This window comes from Arachis ipaensis, chromosome B9 (genome assembly GCF_059453495.1).
Source record: "Arachis ipaensis isolate K30076 ecotype BB chromosome B9, ASM5945349v1, whole genome shotgun sequence".
Taxonomy (NCBI): domain Eukaryota; kingdom Viridiplantae; phylum Streptophyta; class Magnoliopsida; order Fabales; family Fabaceae; genus Arachis; species Arachis ipaensis.
In genome coordinates, this window is record NC_142444.1 from 25,451,690 (window position 1) to 25,471,135 (window position 19,446).

Below are 19,446 nucleotides of genomic sequence, written 5' to 3' on the forward strand. Positions count from 1 at the left end.
TTGTTATGCCACTCAGTTTGAAAAATGCTGGTGCAACGTATCAACGTGCCATGAATACTATTTTTCATGAGTATATTAGAAAATTTATGGAAGTGTATATCGATGATGTTATGGTTAAGTCGAACTCTGTGACTCAACACATCGATCATTTGAGAAAGGCATTTCACTATGCGGGAAAAGGGATTAAAAATGAATGCTTTAAAATGTGCATTCGGTGTATCAGCCAGGAAATTCTTAGGATTTGTTGTCCATAAAAAGGGGATCGCCATCGATAAGAATAAGGCCGATGCAATCTTGGCGTTATCCCCTCCTAATTCAAAGAGGGAAGTACAATCTTTTCTTGGAAAAATTAACTATCTTAGAAGATTCATATCGAACCTTTCAAGTAGAACACGATTATTTGCACCTTTGGTGAAACTTAGAAATGAATCTCAGTTCGAATGGACAGAAGAACATCAAGAGGCTTTTGAATTACTTAAAGCTTATTTGTCCAAAGCTCCAGTAATGGCAACCGTTCACCCTCATGAGCCTTTAAAATTATATATTGCGGCATCCTTGAACACAATTGGGTATATGTTGGCTCAAGATGATGAAAATAGTCATGAATGAGCCGTTTATTACCTTAGTCATGTATTAACTGATATCGAGACCAGGTATTCACCTATCGAAAAATTGTATTTGTCTTTGTATTATGCTTGCACAAAGTTAAAGTGCTATATGGTTGCCAAACTTGTGAAAATCATTGCACAAACTGACCTAATTAAAAATATGTTGACTTATCCAATGTTGAGAGGTCGAGTAGGAAAATGGATGTTGGCTTTAACAGAATTCGATTTACAGTATGTTCTAGCAAAGGCTGTGAAAGGTCAGGTCATTGCAGATTTTTTAGTAGACCATTCGAATAATCTGAATGACCAGGGGGCAAACATAATTGATGTTCATGTCGATTATTGGAAATTATATTTTGATGGTTCGAAACATAAAGATGGTGCTGGAGTAGGGATTTTAATTATCTCACCAGACGGGATTCTGTCAGAATTTTGTTTGAATTAAAATACCCTTGTTCGAATAATGTGGCTAAGTATGAGGCGTTAATATTAGGCCTTGAAATCTTGATTGGAAAATGGGCTTTAGAAGTTCAGATCCTTGGGGATTCGCAGTTAGTTTTGAAACAGTTGTCAAAGGAGTTCAAATGCAACAATGAGAAGTTACAAAAGTATTTAGTAACGGCATGGACATTGTTAACTTCTTTTCAGAAAGTTTCATTAGTTCATATTTGGAGAATTCAAAATGAAATTACTAATGAGGCCCAAATTGCTTCGAGATATAAGATATTTCCATAAACGCTAAGAAAACTGGCAAAAATTCGTCAGATTTTAGTGCCTATCAATGAGAGAGAGGGTTTGTGTTTGGATGAATAGGAAGATGATGATTAGAGGAAACCCATTGCCATTTATTTAAAAGATCCCAATGTTCAAGTTGATAGAAAAGTAAAGTTGAAAGCGATGAATTTTGTATTGATGGCTGATGAGTTATATAAGCAAGCAATTGATGGAAGCCTGTCGAGATGGTTAAGTCAAGCCGATCAAGATATAGCTTTAGGAGAAGTTTACAGAGGTATATGTGGGGCTCATCAGGCTGGTATAAAAATGAAATGGGTGTTATGTCAAAATCAAGTCTATTGGCCTTCTATGATTAAGGATTGCATCGATTGTGCGAAAGCATGCCAAGAATGCTAACGTCATGGAGTGGTACAACAGATACCAGCATTTGAATTACATTCGATTATTAAACCATGGCCTTTTCAAGGATAGGATTTAGATCTAATTGGACTAATACACCCTCCTTCGTCAAAGAACCATAAATTTATTTTCGTAGCAATTGATTATTTCACGAAGTGAGTTGAAGTTGTTCCCTTAATAGAAGCCGAGCAAAATGAAGTGATAGACTTTATCGAGGAACATATAATCCATCGATTTGGAATTCCCCAAACCTTGAGTATTGATCAAGGGACTATGTTCACTGGTCAGCGAATTAAGAATTTTGCAACCTCGAGAATCATTAATATGGTTACTTCGACTCCATATTATGCGCAGGCCAATGGACAAGTCGAGGCAGCAAATAAAATATTGATCATTTTGATCAAGAAATAAATTGGTAGTAGACCTCGAACTTGACATGAAACTTTGAGTCAAGTATTGTGGGCCTATCGAAATTCACCAAGAGGGGCAACAGGTACTTCTCCTTATAAATTGGTGTATGGACATGATGCAGTTTTGCCATTAGAGATTAATCTTAATACGTTGAGAATTTTGAGGCAAGATGACTTGCCAGTTGATTATTGTTGGAGTGCAATGTATGATAAGTTGAATGATTTAGACTCAGAACGCATTTTGGCACTTGAAAATATGATTCAACAAAAAAAAAGTGTTGCTCGAAATTATAATCGTCAAATAACAGAGAAATATTTCAGTTTAGAAAAATTGGTCTTAAAAGTTGTATTGCCAATAGAGAAGAAGTCAAGATTCCTTGGCAAATGGTCTCATACTTGGGAAGGACCTTTTCAAGTAATTGAATTGTATTCTGGAAATGCATATCGAATTAAAGATATCGATTATGGAAACGTGATTAATTCGATAAATGGAAAATACTTGAAGCAATATCGATGAATGCCAAATCAAGATCAATAATGTAAATAAATAAGTAAGAGCACAAAAACAGTCATTATACATAAAAGTGCTCAAAGTAGGTGGAATAGAAGGTGCTAAGATTTCTGCTAAGTCAAAGTAAAGTTGGACTCTTTCACTGTCCAAGGCAGAAGGCACTTCGATCTGGTCATATTCTTCATTTTGAGCTTTGTCAAGCTACTTCTCACAATCTTCTTGTTTGGCTTCTACAATGCAAAGCTCCTTGAAAAGTGTTTGTTGCTTGTTTTGAACTGAAGCCAAGGGTATAGCTAAGTCAGCTTTCCTTTTTCGAATTTTGGCCAATTTTTTTATTAATTTGGGCCAATTCTACCTCAAGTTCTTCCTCTTGTTTGTCATAATAGGCTTGAGCAGTGAAGGCTTGAGTAATCCTCAGATCGAATTCTTTGCAGGATGCCTTCATTGGTCGAAGAACTTTGCTAATTTTTTCTGACTCAGTCTTGATTTTGGCCACTTTTTCCTTAGCTTCTTGTAACTTATCTTGAATAGTGATGCAGTCATTGGAAACCCTTATAAACTTCTTGACTATAGCAGAGAATTTGGGAGGAACCTGAAATTCAATGGAGAGCCCAAAATATCATAAAGGAGTGAATTCAGGTTTGATTGGCTGGTCCATTCAGTAGGTGGATGTGATAAGAGCCTAAGAAGGGTGATTAATTGTTTGTGGGTGTGTCGATTGAGTTCTGAAGGAAGGCTGGATGTAGAAGGGCCTGTAGGAGGTGGAGTTGAAATCGGTACTTTGTCTTCTTGAACAATTCGAGTAACGTAGGCAACCAATTCTGCAAGATCAATATTAAAAGGTTAAGAATATATGTCAGGGACCTCAAATGATATTTTTGGACTTTGCGAAGTAGAAGGCTCAATGTTTTTGTTTGGGCTTGGAGATTTTTGGGGAGAAGGAGCAGTCTCTGGATCTTGAGTGGGTAAATCGAAAATATGAGTAACAAGAGATTCATTAAGAGTTTCAGTTTGAGTTGGAGATGGAGGATTGTCTATGTTTTGGTTTTGTGGTGGTGAGAGTCGCTCTTGCATCAAGTCGACCACTTGAGTTTAAGTTGGTGTTGGCAAAACAACCTGTATAGGTTCAACAGATATGATAGTTTGAGCTGATGAATGAGATTCTTGTTGCTCTGATCTTGGTTGGTCTTGTTGTAGTGATTGTCCAAGAGCAAATGAAGAAGATGTGATTTGAGCAGTTGTTTTAATCTGAAACAAGACATTTAGCAGGTTAAATCTTTCCAATTAATTTGACATATTCGAAATTGATATAAAATTATCGGAGTAGGTCTTTTTCGAATTAGTTGGGGGATCGATTCAGTTTCTGAATCATCATCCGAATTGGAAGAAGCAGCAAAGATATTTTGTGCTGGCTGCTCACTTTCTTCTGAAGAGCTCTCGCTTGATGACTGAACTTGGTAATGAAGGAAGATTCAAAATCAAGATGTCTCCAAACGAATATGATCGAGAGAGGTTTAGAAAAGTTGATCGAAAGATTACCCTTTTAGAATTATTTTAGGAGCTTTTCGAGTTTTTTTGTGGCTGTCTTGGTGGTGTTGCAGCCTCAAGTCTTCTCTTCAAAGTTCTTTTTGGTGAACTTTCAGTAGTTGGAGTTGTCTTGATGGCAGAATTTTTGATCTCATCGAAGGTGCGACTATATTTGGAAAAAAATGTAGTCCACCAGTCGATGTAAGATTTGGTTATGTATGAACTATGCTCATAAAAAAGGTGGGTATAGTTTGCTTTTTGTTGTTGGTTTGAGGAAAGACAGAGTTCGATTTGTTCCTTCAAATTCAACTCAACGTGACAAAGAGGTCGACTGTTTCGTGGAAGAGGAACTGGAATGGTTTGGGAGAAACCAAATTGTCTGGCAGTATAATAAGGAGCATAGAGAGTTGCTTTGAATTGTTCCTTTTTGTGTTGAGGTAATCCGGTAGGGATTATCTAAACAGCAAGCAAGTTTTCCCAATTTCTGTTGGTAATTTTGTCCTCTTTATCATCATTGGGAAAGAGAAAGCATTCGAGCCATGAAGGACCACAGTTTCGACGCAGAAAGGGGGTGAAATTGAGATCATTATTGTTGAAGTTTTTGCAAGAGTAAAAGAGAGAGAAAAATAGCCCAAAAATGATCCTCAATCGATTGGGCATCTTGAAAATTTGGTTGAAAAGGGGCCAGATGGAATCCTTCGATATGTTGTTTACCGGATGAAATGTCACCATCCTTTTGCATGAATGTTTCAAAAACTACTTTCAACCAAAGCTGGAGAAGCCAGAGAGGACCTCCTACATTAATCAAAGAGTGGTTTCGGAGACAGTTGACTAGGTGAACAAGTTCTTCGAATAAGTATCCCAGGATTAACTTAGCCAAATTAAAATTATTACCCTCATGTAAAAGAGCTGCCAGAGGGAGAAAAAATTTCTGCATTTGGACACTTTGAGAGCAGAAGACAATGGCATTCAACCAGTATAGAAATGCAACGTGTTCATCATCAGTTACAGGCTCATTTTCTTGACGCATATTTTGAGCAATAAATTCACTATAGAAAGTCCTATGGATTATCCTATAGTCTCGATTCGGTTGCACATCAGAGGTTAGTTCAGGAAGCTTATTGGGAGGCCAGTAATGGCGGCCACATCGAGTAGAGAAAGGCCCGATCATTCCACAAGAAAGGTGAAAATTGTTTGTGGTCCTGTTTCAAAAATTGACCATTGCCCCAATCATCCAAGGATGAGTTGAAGGGGTGAAGTGAGAAAGTCGAAGTAGGTCTTGGATACCAAGGACCCTCCTGGCAGTGTTCTTCTCCGATCTGAGGCATCTGTGCCAAGTCCGAAAGTCAACTCCTCGTGGGGTGATTTTTGGGTTGTTCTTGAAGGATTTCTAAGGATTGATGAAAGGGGTTATGAGAAGGTCTTGGTTGATAAGCAAATCTTCCCCTTGTGTATTGGGGAAGAAGTGAAGATGCTTGTTAGCACGCTCCAAAGTTTGAATAGGGCCAACGAAACAGTGGGTTTCGTCGTCGATATTAAAAAGGATAAGAATCCTTGTGTCATCAATTTGAGGCTGGGGTCTTCATTAATCTCGTCGTTGATTTGGTTGAGTATGTGCAAGATTGGGGGAGCCTGATGTTGAGACACAGGGCCTTTGCCCTTGTCTTGAGCAGCAGCGCGAGTTGAAGAGGAAGCCATTGATGAGTGAATTGAGAAATTGGTAGTAAGATTGAAGTTGCAGAACAGAAAGTTTAGAGAAGAGGAAAAGAAATTAGAGTTTCAGAAAGTAAGAATTCAGGAAATAGAAAAATGGTAAAAAATTTTATTTAAAGAAGAAGAGTTGTTTCTAGCCGTTGTTGCAGAAGAGAATTCAAAAAGGGAGGTAACTTCCTGAACAAGGTGAAGTGGTGGAAGAGAGAGATTGTAGATCGTGGGAAACGTGTCGAACGAACAAAAGTAAATGGAGGAAAATAAATGGCATTTAGTATTTAGTTAATTGCTTCCCGTTCATAGCATTTTTTAGGATTAAGTGTTTCATCTTCAAGATGATTTCGAAAGTAACACATTAATCCTAGGGGTAATTTGTTAGTCGAAAATAATTAATTTCAAAAAACAAAGTTATTTGGAAATCAGCAGGTGTGTGCTCTTAGAAGGAAGCCTGTATCGAGGAAGGCATTTTGACATTGACTTGAAGCTTAACTGTTATAGTTAGTCAAAGAGGTAAATCAAAGACATCAAGTTTTGGAGTTTGCTTTTTAAGACGTTACATTATAAAGCAGAGGAAGCGGAAACGGTTACATATGTTTTGACGCACGTGGTGGTTACACTTTGACTCGATTGGTTAGGAGATGGCTATAAATAGAAGAAAGCTCGAAGATACAAATGTTAGAACTTTGCTTCAGAAATTACTCACGCACACTCACATCCAAGGGACTTTCTGAGTCTGCTTTGAGTTAATTTTCTGTACGGTTCCTTCCACATGTCTTTATTTTTCATTTATCTTTTTTGCAAACTTTATTTTTCATGCAAATTTATCTTTCAAGCAACAGTTACTTTACTTGTTCAATTTTATGTTCCGAAACCTTTAATTTCCATGTCAAAAGTCCTTTGATTTAATCGAAGGCATTTTACTGCTCTGTTTAAATTCAATGCAAACCATTTTAATTCCAGTCAATTTTATTTTCAAAGCCCTTATTTATGTCTTTTCGATCTTTTCTTTAAATTTCGACTGATTCGAGGATCTTTGATGGACTGTTAAAAAATTGGTACATGCAAAAGAGGAGTTGGTTTCATTTTCAGACCATTAAAATCGAACCACTTTCGATTTGCTAAAAATCGACAAAACAGAGAGCATACGATTCTATTGACTCTTACCTTGATGATCATATATGATATTTAATTTGGAAAAACATTATCCATATGAAAAAATCTAGTCACTAACAGTTTTATTAAAATCTAGTCAACATTTAATTAGCTAAAAAAAATGAGTCATTTTATATTATTAGATGTAATCTCATATCATTGAAAATATAAATAATAGCTAATTGATAACTACAAATCACAAATTTATTGATGATTTAGCACTCTTTATTTTTAATTAATAAAACAAAAAAATGTGTATTTAATTGTATGTTAAGAAAAACTTATATCAAAATAATGTTTATTATAAAAGATATAAACGTAGCATATTAATTTTCCCACAATAGATAAGAAAAAAGTGGATACAAAAGCGAAACTAGACTCTTTTAAAAGTGGTTAAAATTCGTATATATATATATAAACAAAAAATAAATAAATTTTGGGACAGGAAGTGGAATAGGGTTTTTTGTGTGTGCTTGATTTGGATATACGCAATCTATATTGTAAAATAATAATTAGTATGCAAAACAAATGAGAATTTCACTAATAGAATAATTTTGTAAATAATTATTTTTTTTGCATCAAGCCATTTTAGACTTAGAGTTTTGTTTCAAATTGGTTCGTAACCTAATTTAAAAATTTTAAATGTTATTTTCTCAAGCCTCTTAAATTTAAGGTATTCAAATTAAATACCTCAATTTAATAACTTTATGTATTATTTATACAAAATTTGTTGGAACAAAAAAGTAATTCAAATTGAATATCTTACCAAACCTAAAAATTTTAGTAATTTTTTTTCTCAGGTCTATTATTCTACATTTATTGAGGGGTTTTGATATTCTACTAATATATCTCAAGTGTTAAATATCTTTAGTTTTATTGGTTATTATTTATGAGTATCAACAAAACTTTTAGAAATATATTTGATTTGCGATTCTGCTAAGTAGACAACAGAAAATTTGAATAATATAAATAATGGATTAATTTTTTGGTCCACTAAAAAAAAAAAAACTCACCCCAATCAAATAACAATTTTTTTATCGTATCTTTTCAAATTTTTAACCATCCGTCAATGCTGCTTTTCCTAAAAACCCTATTAGCACCATTGGTGCCCTACGCCAGTCCCCACTGAATTTGCAATAAAAACAATCATTAATTTTGTATGTAAAATGAATATCTATTCTTTTTGTATGTAAAATAAAATATAATAATAGATTTGCAACAAGAACAATTATCTCTTTTGTATATAAAATGAACATCCGCATGCAAGGAATTAGGGGGTTATAGAGATGAATTTGTAAAGTATAATGATTTCTGAAATTATTTTAACTATAATGAATGTGAAATTTTTTAATAGAAAAGGGGTTTATAGAGATAGATTAAATCAGCTTCATAAAAGATTACTTCGTTTAAATTGGCTATGAATAGTGAGAATATGTTGTATGAGTTTGATAAAAAAAAAAAAGATATATATTTTCTATGCTAATTCCATTGCCTAGATGTTGTAGGAAGAAATACGGAAAGGGGAGATGTGATCACTTATAGTTACACTAAGCCAATTGGACGGATTGGTTCTCTTCACGGCTGTGTCTGCATAGGCTGCAGAGGGATCGAGGCGCGCGATCAGCCTAAGGGGTATTGGTGTGGGGTGCGGTGGCATCGACACGGGTTGGAGGAGGGGGGGGACAACGGAGCAAGGTGAGGCTACGGGGGCGTGCACGGGCAGCAGCTAAACAGCGTTAGGGAGAACGGCGACGTTATGATGCGTCGAAATCAGCAGGGACATACCTATATTCATTAAAGAGGGGCATTTGCCCCCACAAAGTTTAAAAAAAAACTAATACTTATATATATATATGAATAATTTGAAAAATATTTACCGATTTGTGTTCACCAGTCATATCTCGTTTACAGTGTAAACGAGATAAGGCCGAACGACTATAAATATAAGTCATTTATAGACTGTTCCTGGAGCCCATTTTGACTTAGTCAAACTCTTTCTCCCCTCTTTTTACCTTTTCCAACCATATTTGAGACCGATACAGTCATGGCATGCCAGGCGGGGAACAACGGGGACAACAACAGACTAAACGAGACGTCGCATTACGTTGGGGCGGCCGACTTCGAGGTTAGTTGCGTTCTGTTCAGTTAATCTAAGTATGTGGACATTGTTAGGGTAGTCTCGTAGTGACAAGTACTGAGTAAAATGCTAATTAGGGATTGGACTGTATGATGAATTTAGAGCAATATTTGCTTGTGTAAGATTGGTATGACTTAATTAGGTTTTGCTTACCGACATAAGTAATTTAGAGACATCTGTAGAGTAGAGACATGGTAGTATGTTCTTAAGTAGTAGTAGTACTTTGTTCTTAAGTAGAGTACAAAAATTTATTATTATCTCTTTATAGGTAAAAACATTTTTTTTTCATTCCGCATAGGCTTCGCCTTCTACTGCCCCGGCGAGTCAGCCATACCTTTCCTCCACTAGATGCCATCGTCCCGTATCTGGCTGAGACCGAATTCGGCGACATGGTGCCCCTCAGGGACTTCACATTTCATCTCCCGTGGGGTGAGGTCACTATCACCCTATAGGACGTGGCGTACCACCTAGGCCTATGCGCACACGGGAACTCCGTTGGGGGTGCCTTCGTGACTTTGGTAGGTGGTACGGCACGGAGACATGGGCCATGGTGGAGCAGCTGCTTGGTGCCAGGCTTCCGGTGGCGGCACAGCAAGCTGCACAGAGGAAGGAGTCGTTCACGCTGAAACTGGTTTGGTTGCGTGATCGTGTCCGCCAGATGCCCCCGACTGACGATCCTGAGACCCTCCGATAGTATGCCAATGCTATATTATGTTACTGATCGGAGGGTATCTGTTGACAGACAAGTCCAACAACCTGGTGCACGTATGGTGGCTACCGCTTCTCCGGGACTTCGCGGAGTGTAGGACGTTATCTTGGGGCTCTACTGTGCTGGCCTTGACTTACCAGTCACTCTGTTTGGCGGCACAGCGGGGCATCACGGACATCGCCGGTTGCACTCTGCTTTTGATGAGTTGGATTTATCAGAGGTTTCTTCAGTGGTGTTCACCAGATAGAGGAATCTACCAGTATCTGCTAGCTGCAAGGTAACAAAATATTACTTTTTCATTTTGCGTTAAACATTGTTGTTAATTCGTATGGTTTGTTACTTAATGAATCGTACATATCTCTGTTACTGTCAGGTTGGTTGGATTGCAGCAGCAGAGTAGGGATCAGCATCAGGCCAGGGTCCTGTACTGGAGGGTATCGATCGACCAGTTACGGTTCGATGAGGTTAGTCATGAAATTAAATATTTTGTTATTTTAAATACTTGCTGTATTGTAATACGATATTTCTTCGATGGTTAGTCACATAGCGTATGGTCACTGATGTGGGACACATTTTTTTATTCAGTTTGCATGGAGGGTGTACGATGACCCTGCTCTGTAGGCCTTGTGCCCGCACTGGTTCCGTGAGGAGGAGGAGTGGGGTACATGGTTGTCGGCTGTTCCGTTGGTCTGCTTCAATATTGTCCGGTTTCACCACGTTGATCGGGTGAAATGGCAGTTCAACGGGGAGTAGCCAGTGCCAGGCATTCCAGTGAATCTTGATAGGTATGAATGGTGGTTAATTTCTTCAAAGTTATACGTTGGCAGTTGTTTGTTATTCTGATAGTGATACTATTTTATTTACTTAATGTGTTTAACAATAGGTATCTGACCACCACTAGTCGTAGAAAGGATGTCTGGTGGCCGGAGCGCCTCCAGCAGTGGTACAACGGTTGGAGGCAGAGGTTCGACCCCGGTCGTAGAATTACCGTGCACCATACGTTCGACACTAGGCCTACCGATGAGTACTACGATTGGTGGCGTGGGACTTGCCGTGTGAGGCATCTATCGGGACAGGAAGTTTTGGAGGACCCAAGGCTGGTAGAGTTGCCCCCCGACGTCCAGCCCACTGCCAGCCAGCTGAGAGACTATCTGATCCTTCCGAGGGGCGTGTCGGATCAGAGGAGACGTGCGAGGGAGGTCAGAAAGGACACTCGACGACCTGCTAGGAGGGAGCGGGCCCATAGAGAGCGTCTACCAGGTGAGCCCGTCAGGAGGGAGAGGGCCAGGCCTCGACGGGCTAGGGGTGATGAAGAGTCTGAGGGGGAGGCGGAGTTCGACCGTCAGGAGGATGAGGGAGACATACCAGTTCACAGTGTCACTACACCTACAGTATCTTTTTTTTTTTATCAATTTGAGTTTTCTAAATCAATTAATTAAGAGTAAAGTATCGCTTTTTTCTCCAACATTTTGAGTAAGTTTTAAAATTGTCCCTAACGTTTAAACTGTCCTATTTAAGTTCCTAATGTTTCAAAATTGACTCAATGTTATTCTGCCGTTAGGAATCTGTTAACAGAATTGATGGCGGAACAAAATTGAGACGATTTTGAAAAGTTAGGGACTTAAATAGGACGAACACGTTAAGGACAAAAATGATACATAGAAATAAATTTTAATTTTATCTTTCAATAATATCAATTTTTTACAGTACATAGTTATTCAATTATTTTTTAAACACATCTAAGCAAATTACACTAATCACATTACTTTCATTTTAAATAAATTTATTTTTTTTTATAATTTTACTCTTAAAAATTTTTACTCATCATGAAATGTTTATAGAATGACTAAAATCACATTACTTTATTGTATATGTATCTTTTTTTCCCACAAGTTTATGTACTAGTCATTCTACAAACATTTTATGATGAATACAAATCTTTAAAAGTAAAATTATAAAAAAAATAAATTTATTTAGAATAAAAAGAATGTGCTTAAGTGTAATTTACTTAAATGTGATTAAAAAATAATTGAATAACTATGTACCGTAAAAAATTTATATTATTGAAGAATAAAATTAAAATTTATTTCTATGTATCGTTTTTATCCCCAACGTTTTCGTCCTATTTAAGTCCCTAACGTTTCAAAATCGTCTCAATTTTGTCTAACCGTCAATTCTGTTAACAGATCCCTAACGACAGGACAACATTGAGTCAATTTTAAAAGGTTAGGAACTTAAATAGAACGATTTAAATGTTAGAAACAACTTTAAAACTTACCTCAAACGTTAGGAACAAAAACAATACTTTACTCATTAATCAAAAAACATGAAACTAATTATTGCAGAAATGAATATATCTATAAATTCAAATCCAAAATTCAAACATTAACTAAGATAAAATTAATTATTTTTCAATAACTTAATCATGAAAAGATTTTGATACCATTGGTTGGAATTTTAAGATTTTTTAACTCTAAAATGATTTATGTTAAATCATTAAAAAATATATCGGAGTGCAAAAATATATTTAAATTTATGAGTATAATTAAAAAAATTTGATTCTTTAATTTTTTTCAATCAAAATCTTTTGTATCTCCTATATAAAACTGAAGCACAACTCTTCTGATGAAAAAATAAATTGCAAAAACAGCTTTAATATATTAGGAACTGAAATTCTTAATTCACTATTTATATTCGAAAATGAGTCTATCTATAAACTCAAATCCAAAATTCAAACATTAACTGAGATAAAATTAATTATTTCTCAATAATTTAATTATGAAAAGATTTTGATACCATTTGTTGAAATTTTAAGATTTTTTAATTCTAAGATTATTTATATTAAATCATTAAAAAATATATTTGAGTACAGAAGTGTACTTAGATTCATAAATATGATTGAAAGAATGCGGTTCTTTAATCTTTTTCGGCCAAAACCTTTTATATTTCTTATAAAACTAAATCACAACTTTTCTGATGAAAAAATGGATTACAAAAATAGTTTTGATATATCGAGAACTGAAATCTTTAAGTCACTATTTATATTTGGGTGTGACTCCTAATAAATTTTAAAGCCCAAATAAAATAGAATTTCTAATTTTATTCTCATTTAAATCTAATAAAAAATAATGAATTATTCTACTTAGTATTTATAACAATAAATGAGATCATAATATATAAGTTATATATAAAATAGCCAATGTGATTAATTAATTATATATATTGTCCATAGATATATTAAAAAATTATAATTTTATAACATAATATTCATAGAAATACAAAAAAGAATAAAATAAATTATTAAAAAAATATGATATAGAATATTATAATTATTAAAAAATTTCAGCATAATTAATTATTAAATAATGTTAACAAATTTAATTATTTAATATAATATTTTTTTAAAATGATATCAATATATAGACTGATACTAGAATGCGCCACATTAAATTTTAAAATGATATTAAATAAAATATTAAAATTATTTGTGAGGATCGATTTTACAGGAGTAGAGGATAAGTTGGAGTTGACCAGAGGATGTTAGAGCCTGTTTTAATGCCTAGATGGGTAGAACTTTGAGGAAAGAGGTTAAGTTTTGGCGCATGATAGGTTTAATTTCCTTGCTAGAATTATTAATTCAGAAAAATATAAGAATGCAATAAAATATTAGATTTATTATTAACAAATATGAATATAATTAATTATCAAATATAAATTTGTATACAATTGATGATTACATAATATTTTTTGAAAAAATAGTTAAAAAGAGAGAAGTATGCAAATTAATATTAAAATATGCTACATTAACATACTTAGCGTAAGAATATAACTTCTTGTAAAATTAAAATTATTGATTATTAATGATTAACTCACGAATAATAAATACTAAAAAGATATAAAATAGAATATTATAATTATCAAAATTGTAAGAACCGGACCGGTTATCGAATTGGTCGAGTGAGTGGTTTAACGGTTCAATGGTTTAATTGAGGTTGAATCGTGATTGAATTGGTTTAATTAAATATAGAGTAAAATTATAAAAAATTCAATACATAATTTAAAAAATTTAAATTCAATTATTTCTAAACTAATAAAATTCAAAATTTAACAATTTCACAAAATAAATTATTCATAATTTATCATTAAAAGTCACTACCACTTCACAAAATTAAACAAGCATCAAGAGACAACCCAAAGTGCATTATTCTTGAACAATTTGCCTAAACAAAGAGTGGTTCAAACTATATGGTAACTACAACATATAATTCAAACTCAAAGCATCCCAGAGGCATTTAATCGAACACCTAGCACGCAATGTACAAATTCAGCATAAACAAACAAACTTCAGCTACAATGCTTACCCATTCAACAACTTCCACACTTAATACAGCCAAACACAATAATAAATAGAAGTAACAAAGCTTATATAAGCAAGCAAAGCATCAGCCAACCGAAAAATTTCCAATTCTCAAAACTTGCAACAAACTTAGAATCTACAAATTGAACTACCTTATTCCAACAACCTAAAATCCACTAACGGAAATAAAAAATCCAACTAAACTAATGTTGAACAAACTATAGAATTAAAGCTAAACAAAACAGCAAGAGAAAACAGAACAAAAACCTGAAGTACTAGTCAAAGATGGAAATGAAGAAGGGAGGAAAGAGTTACTGTCGTACTATGATGCTGCCACGACCAGAGACAGCAATGAGAGGTCGCCACACACCAAGAAACTCTACGAAAAGAGGATGGAACAGAGGCTCAGCTTTGACTCAGAGAGAGAAAGTCGCGGATTGAGAAAATTGAACCTACATCAACAGAGTATAATTGAAAAAATTTAAGACATCAACAGAACAGAATTCTAAAATTGAACCTACATCAAATGCTTTTAAAATAACAGAATGATTAATCATATAATTAACAACATAAAAAAAAATTAAAAAACAGAACAAGATGTCAAGAGAAGAACTCTGCATCTGAAGAACATCAACCTACTTCAAATCTGCCCTAAATTCTTCACTGAATAAAAAATAAAAAATTTAATTGAAGAACAGAAGAACAAAAGAACAGAAACAAAAGGCCAGAGCACAGAAGAACAGAAGAACAAAAACAAAAACTCAAAAAGATTGAAGAACAGAAGAACTCAGTAGTCACTAGTCAATACTCACCGGCGGCGAGGAGGAAGGTGAGCACCGGCAAACACAGAGAAGGCGAGCTCGGCGATGACAAGGACGCGGCCTTCAAACCCGTCGCTGCGGGATGCGGTGGCTGCGGGATGCAGTGGCGGCAGGCTGCGGTGGCTGGCTGGCTGCTCGATTGGTGGCTTGTTGTGGCTTCTATGGTTCCCAGCGAAAGAAAGGAGAGATAAGTTTGTGAAGAGTGAAGACTGAAGATAGGTTAACGGGAAGATTTAGGGCTTCGTTCGTTTAGCTTTTTTTTTTAAAGAACAAAACGATGCTGTTTAGAGGGGTTATTAACTTATTTCCGAATCGAAAATCCTTTAAAAAACTGAACAGTTTTGCCAGTTCACCGATTAACTGTCGGTTCGACCGATTTTTTCATCGATTTTTTGTCAGGCGGTTTAGAAGCTTACCTGAACCGATTAGGTAACCGATTTTTAGTTAATCTGATTGAACCGACCGATCCCGTTCGAATTTCAAAACAATGAGAATTATTGACAAATCTTAACATACATAATCATAAATGTTAATTTTCGTATAATTGATTATATAATATTTTTTAAAAAAATAATTAAAAAGAAAAACATATGTAAAGTGATGTCAGAATGTATCACGTCAGTATGTTTGGTGCCAAAATATAACCTGTCATAGAATAATATAATAATGATAAAGATATAATGATAATTATTAATTATTGATGATTGACTCACTAAAATATAAAAAAAATCATAATAATTACTATAAAGATATGGAATAGAATATTTAAATCATTGACAAATCTGAATATAAATAATTATTAAATATTAATTTATATATAATTAATTAATAATACTTTCTTAAAAAATAATTGAGAAGAAAAAAAATATATGTAAAATGACACCAGAATGCATGGGTCGCGTCAGTATATTGGGTGCCATAATATAATACGTCATAGAATAATATAATGATATAATATAAATAAATATAACATATATAATTACAATAATAATGATTTTATATATAAAAGTAATAAAAAAATAAATTATAAAATTATAAATTAAAATTTTAATTAAATATATTTTTTATTATTTATTTATATAAGTATTTAATATTATAAATTTAATTTTATTAATTTCAATCAAAATACTAACCAAAATATATTTGAGATAAAGCAGAACATCCAATAAATAGAATTAAAATACAGATTTTCGATGCCTGAGTTAAAATAGGAATAGCATGGTTTCACACGTGAGTGGATTCTCTCAAGTGGAAAAAAAAATTGGATGATATCTAATATTTAATTTTATCATTTATTATTCTTTTTTTCTTATTTATATTTGGTCCTACTTATAAAATTAAAGATAAAAGATCACACTTTATTTTTTCAAGTGTTAAAAAAATAGAGAGAATCCATTTCTGTTTCACAGAAACTAAGGAAAAAAGCTAATTAAAGTGGCTCTATTTTTTTTGTCGGAGTTGCATTGTCCATCATGAAAATAGACAGAGACTAAATTGACAGTTCACTTGATAAGAAACAGCGAACAGGCAGGCGGCCGACTGGCTGTGATTGGTAATACCAAAATCAGTCGTTGTCTATCCAATTGTCATCTTTAATGCTCTGTTTGGAAGAGAGACTATAATTAAATTATGTCTTAATATCATATTTAATTTAAGATAAATATAAAAATTGAGAAGTAAATTTAAAATTTAAAAAGTTAAATAAGATGATTTTTAAAAGGATATATTATTAAAATTCTAGTATCCATCTCTAAAAATTTCAGTTCCTGTGTCACCACATTCTTGAGGTGCTAATAATGGGACTGAAATTTTTGTATCCCAAGACTAAAATTTTAGTTTTAACTAGTGTTTTTGCTAAAAGGATATATTATTAAAATTCTAGTATTCATCTCTAAAAATTTCAGTTCCTGTGTCACCACATTTTCGAGGTGCTAATAATGGGACTGGAATTTTTGTATCCCAAGACTAAAATTTTAGTTTTAACTAGTGTTTTTGCCCGTAATAACATTGCGGGAATATAAATCTCTTAAAGTTACGTCGACTTTGTCTCAACATTATAGATTATGATACAAAAGATTTATAGAATCAAATTACTTTAAAAAAATCTCTGTTGGCTAAGACCTAAGAAACCAAGGTCTCTGTAGACAAAAAAGATTAAATAATAAGTTTTTAGTTATTTTTTATGTGAAAAGTTTAATTTTTTACTAATAATTAATTTTACATTATTCATTATCTAAAATTTGAAAGAATTTAGCGTGTATACTTTTATATTTGATTAGGTATTAATTTTGTTGCACAAATAAAAATAATTAATTTTCATACTTGTTATTTAAAAATAATTTTTTTCTCTATATATAGAAATAAGATATTAGTATAAAAAAATTTATATTGATAGTTATAAAATTTACTCAAAATCAAATTTTTTTTAAACAATTGAATCTTGATTCAAATTATTAGTCACAGTATTAGTATTCTCTTTAAATTATATGCAACAAATATTTGAAAGAAGAGAAGTAAAAATATATATATTAAAAAAATAAGCGATAAAAATTTAAAATTAAATAAAAAAATCAAAAAAGTATGCGTATAATAATAATAATGATAATAATAAAAATATATTTTTTATGTGAATAATATTATAGAATTAGTTTTTAATTATATTTAATTATAAATTTAATGTATTCCTTAATTTTATGAATTTATTTAAATTATATTATTTTATTAATTTTATTTTTGACAGAATAAAAAAGTAGAGATAGAGAATGAAAGAGAAAAGAGAGAGAAAGATAAAGGATGAGAGAAGGAATTTGTTAATTTTGGATAATTTTTTTATTTTAATTGTAATTAAAGTAGGGTTGACAATAGGTAGGATATGGTAAGATTTGGACTCTATCCTAATCCTATTTGTGGGTTGAAAATTTTTTTAAAATTCTACCCTACCTTATTCGCGGGTTAAGAATTTTTCAACCCTAACTCTACCAGCATCTTAAAGTTCTAAACTCTACCATATCTGACCATATCCGCAGAAAAAAAAAATTTTAAGCAAATATAAAATTTAACCATTCCAAATTAAAATTAAAAACAATAAAATTTTAAAGAAATCTAACATAAAATTACAAATAATATGATCATCAACTAGTTTCGTAGTTATTTCAAATTTTTATAAGAAAAAGATTGTGGGTTCAACACTCACTTCTTCACTACATACATAACTTTTACATATATATTATATAATATATTAAGGGTACGGGTAGGGTAGGGTAGGGTAAGATATACTCTAGACCTGTACCTTACCCTACCCGCAGGCAAACTCGCACCGCATCCTACCCTACCCGTAGCGGGTCGGGTAGACAACCCTACCCGAACGGGTTGGTTCGGGTTGGATACCTACGCGCATGGTATATATTGCCACCCCTAAATAAAAAAATATCTCACGACATATTTTAGTTTATTAAATTAATAATATAAAATATAAATCATAAATTATATATAGAGTAGGAAGAGTAGAGAGAAATAGAGAAAGGAAGAGAAGTAGATAAGAGAATGGAAGGAGGAAGATTATTAATTTTAAAAAAAGATATTTTATCTTGATTTTAATGAGAGAGTGTCATATGATATATTTTAGTTGTTAAATTAGTAATATAATATAGTTATATTTTAATTTTAATTTTAATATTTTAATTTTAATTATTAAATTTATAATTAATTATTGATAATAATATATAAAAAAGATATAATGAATAAAAAATAAGAGATAGAAAAAAGAAAAAACAGAAAGAGACAACTTTTAATTTAAAAAAAAAATTTAATTTTAATTATAATAAAAATAATATATAATACATTTTAATTATAAAATTAATAATATATAATGGATTTTTAATCACCAAATACAATATTCAGTTTCAATTTTCAAATGTCAATTCCAGTTCCAAAAAATAAAAATAAAAATTTTTAAAATTTTAAATTTTACGTTAAAAGATAAAGTATTATCTTTTACTATTTATTTTATAAATAAAATAAAATAAATATAAAAAGATTATTTAAAAATAAAACATTATACTTTATTCTCTCAAATCAAAATTTAAAAGTTAGAAAATCTAAATTTGAAAAACAATTTCAAATTAAAAGGTAAGTACATCTAGCTTCTAGAATTAAGACGGGCATATAAAAAAAAAGTTTATTGCTTTGACCAAAATTCCGAATTTGGACACCGGACCAAAAGGAACAGCTGTTTAAGCTAAGGATCTGCTAGCATTATTATGCTTCTATTTTAATCATCAAAAACTAAAAGGAAAAGAATATATATATATATATATATATATATATATATATATATATATATATATAAAAGTCAGCCATCATCGTGGAAT

General features: G+C 32.5%; 1 protein-coding gene across 1 annotated transcript; it reads left to right on the forward strand.

The window, feature by feature from the left end:
• The first annotated feature begins 1,505 nt into the window (after positions 1–1,505).
• LOC107615274 (uncharacterized) lies at positions 1,506–2,669 on the forward strand. Its single transcript, XM_088498848.1, has 3 exons — positions 1,506–1,617; positions 1,924–2,025; positions 2,275–2,669. Exons 1-3 carry the CDS (start codon positions 1,506–1,508, stop codon positions 2,667–2,669), a joined length of 609 nt encoding a protein of 202 aa, XP_088354974.1.
• Positions 2,670–19,446: the final 16,777 nt, after the last annotated feature.